Genomic DNA, 8,505 nt, shown 5'->3' on the forward strand with positions numbered 1-8,505 from the left:
ATGGTATTAAGACTAGCCATAGCAATTATTGTTATACTGATAATAGGTTTATGTTCTGCCAAATGATATTTAATCAAATAATCTCTTCTACCACACAAGATGTAGCTCAGTGGCGCTGGTGGACTTCTCAAGTGAGATGTTAGGTTTATGTTCTGCCAAATGATATTTAATCAAATAATCTCTTCTGCCACACAAGATGTAGCTCAGTGGTGCTGGTGGACTTCTCAAGTGAGATGTCTGTACCTTAAACCATTTGAGGTTTATTAGGTGGGTTTCAATAAAAAAAAAGAGATGCAATGAAGTTGTTCTTGTGTATATGAGGAGGGAACAAACCCATGCTTGGAAATTCTATGAAAAGGGTTAATTTCATTTACTGCTTTATGTTTTGGCTAAATATACTTAGCCCCTCATTAGTTTGAAATTTCATCAATTATCACTCTTATTTTGAGTGAGAGAGGTGAGTGAAAATAACAAATGAAATGATGGATAAAATATTTAATGATATTTCAAATTAATAAAGGTTAAATATGTTTAGCTAAAATCTGAGGGGCATTTTTCTTTTGGATCCACCATCCATCTCAAGGTATTAGTTAAGTACCCCTACTAAACTGTGGACCAAGAGGTTCTTCCCACCCATGGTATAGTTTTAGCAATCTCCCAAGGCTCAATTGATGGTTCAAGTGAAAAATCCCAAGCTCAACATGTTCACTCTAATGGGCAAAATGAGGTGTAAATTTTGCTGCAACTGCCACCACCATAGTAACCATATAGCCAGTGATCACCTCTCAGCCAAGCCAAGCCATACAGCGGTTAATTCTTTGACTGTTATACATGATCGTATCATGGTCTAACCTTTAACGATAACGATTTTCAGAACTACAATAATGATAAAAAGAGCTTTCATAGTACACCAAAAGGAATCAGAAGAGTGCTAAACCTCGAGGGAAGCACCCATAATTCCTGAAGAAGTTTTGGGCTGACCCAATTCCAGATCTTTTCTTTCTTGCTTTTCTCTTTTTATCACTCTTTTGAACAGGTTACAGAAAAAACATTAACTGAATGGTTAGCAAAGACTTGAGAAATTTGATGGGAATATTGAAATGTTTTTGAAAACCTATTCGAATCTAGGCACAAACCAGATTTAAGAGTTTAAAAAAGCTTGTCCAAAAATAACTATAAGCATATAATGCAGTTGCTATTATTTCTCTGGTTGCCTCATCTCTACTAAGTACTAACTAACAAGATCTTCCTACTCTACCCATTACAGTGGCATGCTCTCTTCCCACCTGAAATCTGCCTTCCTCCCAAACTGAGCCCTAACCAGTTTCAAAAACACTCTTTATACTCAAAACCTGCCTTCTTGATAGACTGGAACCCTCCCGGCCTTAATCCAAACCAAATGTGACCAACCCAACAAGAACAAACCTGTCCCTGGGAGAAGAGAGTTCAAGGCTGGAAAAAATGAGAACCAAAAAACAGTAAAATAACAGTTCCACTGTCAGTCTGTCACCTTACAACCTCAGTCAAACGCCAGAACATATCAACTTGTTGCACATAAAGACTATTTAACTATCCAATATCAGTACAGCATCCTCCAAAACTTACAGATTCTACAGATCAGTACTTATGGTGCTTGCCAACAAAGTTATAGAGACTGACTTGTTATGTCTAAAGCATTAAGACTGGTTTGGTGTTTTGTTTATACATGACATGTATACCATTCTACAGGTGCTTGGTGAGGATGGACTCAACAACACCTTGAGCTATGGGGTGATAACCCTCTCGAGCCTCTGCAAACACCCCTTTAGCAAATATCTTCTGTTCATCCTTTCCACTGCCTTGTACAAGTGCAGTATAGAGAGGACGAAGATACTTCATCCTACCAACTTCCTTCAAAGTTTTCTCCACCTCATTGTAGTAATCTTTGCACCCAGCTAAGATGGCCAGTTGGAGAAATGCCACCTTCACCTCATAATCCTTTGACTCCGATAGCCTGTAGCGTTCATCTAAGGCTAAGATCTGCATAACCAACCAAATGCTTCAATAAGACACCAGTTAAATATTTATTATTTTGGAAGGCACCAAGTAATACTTATGACCCATGGTCAACTTGTGCAGGTTCACAAATTACATATAAATTTTAACTTTAAAAAATGCATAATTGAACATTTCTTGAAAGAAATATGGACTAAATGATGTGTTCCAATAATATGCAAGCCTTGGATACTCAAAAGTTGTGGCTCATCCTTTCGACGTATCCAGAGAAGAGACAGATGCTTCCACCTTCTCATATCAAACAGAGAGCTAGTTATTTGATATTTAATAACATAGAGATAGAGAATGAGGATACCAAAAGTTAACAGTGAAACAAAGCACCACCATCAGTCTTGTGATCCAGATAGGTTTAAGAATGAACGAAAAAATGCCAGCTATCATACAATATAGTCCATAGAGTATATTCCACCAAGGAAAGGCTCACTTCCTTGCTAGAGGCAAGGAATTCAGGGAGGATTTCTATCCTCCCTTGCAGAAGTTGTCGATATTGTCTTTTCCTTAGTCTTAAATTAACTTTCATCTTCCATCAAATAAATGGGGTAATGGGGATTTCTAAAGTTTATAATGACATGAGACATCTCCACACATGCGCTCATGCAATATATATATATGTGTGTGTGTGTGTGTGTGAAGGCTATGCTGAAACAAGCAAAATTAGCAACCCATGTTATCTCAATCCAGTAAAAACACTTCCATCACAAGAGTCAAATTCTTTATCCTGGCAACAAAATTTGCATCTAAACATGAGCCTTTGTTGTACAAAATTATAATAGTCCAAGGATCAAATCCATTTTTACCAGTCAAATGGAACTGTTCAAAAAATTAGAGAACAACTGGTGAACCACCAAAAAAAAAGAACAGTATTCTTCAGGTGGGAAAGCTGGCAGATACCTATCAGAAGCTCAACTACTAAAATACTATTTTGAGTTCCTTAAACATTCTACATGGTTCAATGAATGTGAATATTGATAGAAACATAAATCCTAAAGATCAAAGTTTATGCATGCAGATAATCATTCAATGACCATGATAGACTCTACAGATTAGATTAACTCAAAGTAAGGAGAGGGGGTTTGGTTTTTATTTCTTCTCTTGGTCTTTTGCTTGCCTGTTTCTTTTGGCAACAGATGTATACATTGTGTATACTTTGTTACACCTTCTTGCAGGCACTATATATTTATATATATATATATATATATATATATATATATATATATATATACTTGCCTATCAAAAGATAACAGTTTGTTCATGTAAGTGCATTCATACCCCAAAACAAAAATATGAATCTGTAGGTTTGATATATGTGTGTGTTATATACTTCAAGAGGAGATTCATATATAAATAGGATATAAATAATTTAGTAAGTACGAGGTCTCAGGTAGTTTTATCTACTCAAGTTTTATTTATTTATTTATTTTATAGACAAGTGTAAAGTATATTAACAGCACCTAGTAAAAGGGTGTTCAAGTACACAGGGCTTTCTCTAATCAAATCAATCTCATTGATAATTGAAAAGAAATGCAAAAACAGAAGGCAGATAAAGCCAAAGTTAACAATCCCACATCTGGCCACCAAAACAAGTATAAATAAAGCAAAACCATACCTGGGAAGCTTCTACAGATTTTGGGAGGTTCTCCAAGTAGAGCTCCCATTCCTGACCTTGCCAATCAGCAACCTCATCCTCTCTTGGCATCCTACCAAGCTTAAACTCATTTGCCAGAGACACAATCCTTGTATAGATGCTGGAAACTGGTTCATAAGCATCTGGGGGAATACCAGTACCCTCAGTCCACATCTCTAAATCAATCTCTTTCTCTATTCCAGGGATATTCGTTTTCAGGAAAATTAGAAACATATCTGTGTCAATTGATTGGAACTTGAAGGTGCCAATATATTTCTTTAGGAATTCATCAAATGCAGGCCTTCCAATCTGAACATTCAAGAAACAAAACACAACCAATCTCATATTTTTTCATTGAACAACCTCAAAACCTCTAACTGTCAAACCAACATACCTGACGTTCAATGCGCCATAGAAACTGGAAACCTTTCTCATATGGAACTTGAGAATATACATTATCTGGGTCGACTCCTTCCTGCTTGGTCTTGAGCTTCGTGATCTCCATGTTGTCCTTGAATCGCTCCATTTCCTCATTCAATCCCCTCCAACCAATTCCAATATTCAGAGCAGCCCTATCCTCCCCTTGCACAGCCTCAACAATTCTCCGCTCTGCATAAGTTGTAAAACCCTGGAAACATAAATTAACATAAATAAAAAGATACAAAAATCTATCCTGTACATGCAAAACTTGGACTCCTCAACCAAAAATTAGTCAGAAAATGATTAAGGGAGGTCAAACCCTTCTTCTCATCTTCTAGAGTGAGCTAATTGTCTTACGTTAGATGGTCAGCTTTCATCTTCAGTTCAAGTAGAGCTTGAGTCTTTCCTAGGCCACTCATTAGAGTGCAACTCTAAAGGAGAACTGCTTCTAGTGAGTTCTCATGGTAAGTGCATAAAATAAAATAATAGTACAAGGTCCTTGATGATGCCCTTCTCTAAATTTGAGGTCAAATTAGCCCACCTTACAAACATTATGTAAGTTTTAGGCATATTTTGGAACTATTGTTCAGAGCAGCCTCTTTTTTTCTTTTTTTCTTTTCTAAATTAGTTTGAGACCACAGTTTCAAGATGCAGCCTGGAAATTTATAGTAAAGCAACAGTTTCAAAATGCTGTTTCAAGCAAATTTTTTGAAAAAAAGAAAAAGAAAAAAGAAATTGTTGTGAAAGAGGTCATTTCAAACAATGGTTTGGGAAGAAGATCAAAATGTATATTTCAATGGCCAAAAAGGCCACTTTGAACCGAAACTCCCTTTTTTAGTAATATCAAGCCATTTGCATAAGAATGCAAAAATCACCAGCTTTTCATATGAAGCAGCAGGAACTAGGAAAATATTATCCATTTAAAATGCCATAACACATTAACCCTAAGGGGTAGCTCAGTTGGTGGCCTTGGGTTTGCTCCCCAATGGTCACCAATTCGAGTCCCCTCAGGGCCACTGGAGGTTTACCCGGTCGTTAATTTCAAAGCCCCGTGGGATTAGTTGAGGTGTGCGTAAGCTGGCCCGGACATCCACGGTTATCAAAAAAATAAAAAATAAAAAATCAATAAAAAATGTGATGACACATTGAGCAAGAACTTGATCACTAAAAATGACACCCAAAATAGGCCACAAGATGCTTATATTAAAGACCAGCAAAACTGATTTCTCCCCTAAGATGCCCCAAACACGCTCAAAGAGTCAAAATCATTCTCCTGAAATCATTCTCTTGGGCGGTGTGGTTCCTTCTTGGGCAAAAAGAGCAAAAAGACTTGGAAGGCTGCCCCCTTACTTATCAGCCTTACTTATCTTTTGGACAGTATGGAAAGATATATATATTTCAGATGCAGAAAGTAATTACCCAAGTATACACACCAACTGGCCTAAAATATCTGTTCATTTCTACCTATCTACCTATCCATGTATCTACTGATTGAACAGAATAAACAGACAAACCAAAACTCAATTCAATTCATTTTGCATCTATTCCATAAACAAAACCATGTGAATTAATCAGAGAAAACAAATATGTTATACCTCATTCAACCAAAAATGTTCATTATTCTTGTTGGTGATCAGATTCCCCGTCCAGCTATGAGCAAGCTCATGTGCCACCACTTGTGCTCCACTTGCATCCCCCTTGATCACCGTCGGGGTCAAGAACACCATCCTTGGGTTCTCCATACCTCCATAAGGAAAGCTCGGAGGCAAAACCAGCAAATCAAACCTCTCCCATTCATACTCCCCAAACAACCTCTCCCCCTGCCTTATCATCTCCTCCGTCCCGGCGAACTCCCGCGCTGCTGCGTCCAACAGTGAGGCCACTGCCTCAGCGTACACCCTCGTCCTCGGTCCTACCTCTCTGTGCCCAAGCTCCCCAACCGCGAAGGCAAATAGGTAAGGCGGCACCGCCTGCTCCATCACAAACTCCTCCACCACCCTCCCCTCCGCGCACCACACCGAGTCGCTCACCTCCGCCCACCCCTCCCCAGGGTACGGCGGCCGCCGTTCCACGTGGCGCGCTGCCATCACCGCAGACAGATGGCGCGGGATATTGATCCGCGCCGCGTACTTGATCCTCACCGCGGGTGTATCCTGGCAGGGGAAGACCGAACGGGCGTGAATAGACTGACACTGGGTGTACACAAATGGATGCGTCTTGTTGAAGGTCTGAGGCGGCGTCAGCCATTGTAGAGCAGAAGATTGAGGGCTGGTGGAGTAGGAGATGAGGATCGAGGAGTGGTTAGAAAGAGAAACAGTGAGATGGCAGCCCTTGATTGGATCCGGCGGGGAGAGAGAGAAGGGGAGCGGAGCTAGGGTTACGGGGTCGGTGACAGAGACAATGGTTAGAGTACGGGCGTCGAGGGAGATTGGACCAGTGTGAGGATTCTGGAAAGAGAGTAGAGCAGAAGCGTGGATGGTGGAAGAGGCGAAGTCGAAGTAGAGGGAGAGGGAGACGTGGGTGGTAAATGGGTGGGTAGAATCGGTAAAGGAGTGGGGATCCAGAGGAGCCATTGAAGAGATGAAGGTCGAAGCTAGGGTTAGGGTTCGGTTTTGGAGTTGCAGAGAAGAGGGAGATCAAAACGCTGCGTTTTGCAGGTGAGAGAGGGGAAGGCACTAAGGTTTCCACAATCGGTGGAAATGGGTTAAACTGTTAGCGTGAGCATTTTTAAATTTGGAGGGAGACAAGTAGAAGCATAATACAGCTTTATCCACCGTAGAATCCTCTTTGTGATTGGAGGGAGAGAAAGTAGAAGCATAATATCTCTAACAAACTATTATACAGTATAAATAATAACAAAGTAGTTTTGGTGTTCTTCAGCATTCTTGTTATCCCCATTAACATCCTCCTTAAGTTTCTTAACATGGTATTAGAGTCTTCTTGATTTGTATCCATGGCTGCCACAAATGGGTTTGCTAATAGCAGTGAAGCTATTGAAGCTTCTCATGGATCACAACCCTTCCTCATTGACTCTGCCTTTTTCTACCACCTTGATGAAGTCTTTCTTTCAACAAAAACCAAATTACCATTTCCTAAAATCTTTGGGTTATGCTTGCTATCCACTCCTCCAACCTTATAACAAACATAAATTTGACTTACATCCAAATGCGTCTTTATGAGGCATAGCCCAAATCACAAGGGATGTAAATGTCTTCATTCATTCGATCGTCTTTATATTGTAAGGAATGCTAATTTTAATGAGTTTGAATTTCCTTTTTCCGTTGGTTTATAGAAAAGAAAGATGTATGCTTAAACGAAAAAAACATGACAGATAAAATAATATATATGCACAAAGAAGTAAACATAAATCTAAAACTAGACAAATAAGGCATAAAACAATAGAACAATGAGGGATAAACATAATTTGAATTCATAGTCTGACAAATAGAATTTGAATTTATATCCAACAAACAAAATTTAAATTCATATCCAACAGACAAAAACAGACAAAATTTGGATTTATATCCAATAAACAAAGACAAGCAAATTTTGAATTTATATCAAACAAATTATGTGAAGAAGGTACAATAGGCATTGTTTTGAATTTGGAATCAAATAATGTTGGTGTTGTATTAATGGGTGATGGTTTGATGATACAAGATGGAAGTTCTGTAAAAGCAACATGAAGAATTGCTCAGATACCTATGAGTGAGGCTTATTTGGGTCGTGTTATAAATGGCCTAGCGAAACCTATCGATGGTAAAGGTGAAATTTCAGCTTCTGAATCTCGGTTAATTGAATCTCCCGCTCCAGGTATTATTTCGAGACGTTCCGTATATGAGCCTCTTCAAACATGGCTTATTGTTATTGATTCGATGATCCCTATAGGGCGTGATCAACGAGAATTAATTATTGGGGATAGACAGACCGATAAAACAACAGTAGCCACATATACTATTCTCAATCAACAAGGGCAAAATGTAATATGTGTTTATGTAGCTATTGGTCAAAAAGCATCCTCTATAGCTCAGGTAGTGACTACTTTCCAGGAAAGGGGAGCGATGGAATACACTATTGTGGTAACTGAAACGGCAAACTCGCCTGCTACATTACAATACCTTGCCCCTTGTACAAGAGTAGCTCTAGCTGAATATTTTATGTACCGTAAACAACACACTTTAATTATTTATGATGATCCCTCCAAACAAGCAAAATTTGAATTTATATCCAACAAATAAAGATAAACATAATTTGGATTCACATTCAACAAATAATATGGGAAATGCAAAATTATATTATGTATACAATCTTTTCAAATATTCTCAAATTTCTTTGACAGTTTCATACTTGGCCAACTTTATGCCTATCAAATTATCAATGGAGTTGTTGATCCAAGTGATAATTTT

The 8,505-nt window shown here is 38.6% G+C and overlaps 1 protein-coding gene across 1 annotated transcript; it reads right to left on the minus strand.

Moving 5' to 3' along the window:
* Nucleotides 1-1,462: 1,462 nt before the first annotated feature.
* On the minus strand, nucleotides 1,463-7,005 carry LOC100243305 (leucine aminopeptidase). Its single transcript, XM_002281173.5, has 4 exons — nucleotides 5,695-7,005; nucleotides 4,074-4,307; nucleotides 3,662-3,988; nucleotides 1,463-2,019 (listed from the first exon to the last, which is right to left on the minus strand). Exons 1-4 carry the CDS (start codon nucleotides 6,670-6,672, stop codon nucleotides 1,723-1,725), a joined length of 1,836 nt encoding a protein of 611 aa, XP_002281209.1. The 5' UTR covers nucleotides 6,673-7,005; the 3' UTR covers nucleotides 1,463-1,722.
* Nucleotides 7,006-8,505: the final 1,500 nt, after the last annotated feature.

Source organism: Vitis vinifera, chromosome 13 (genome assembly GCF_030704535.1).
Source record: "Vitis vinifera cultivar Pinot Noir 40024 chromosome 13, ASM3070453v1".
NCBI classification, from domain to species: Eukaryota; Viridiplantae; Streptophyta; class Magnoliopsida; order Vitales; family Vitaceae; genus Vitis; species Vitis vinifera.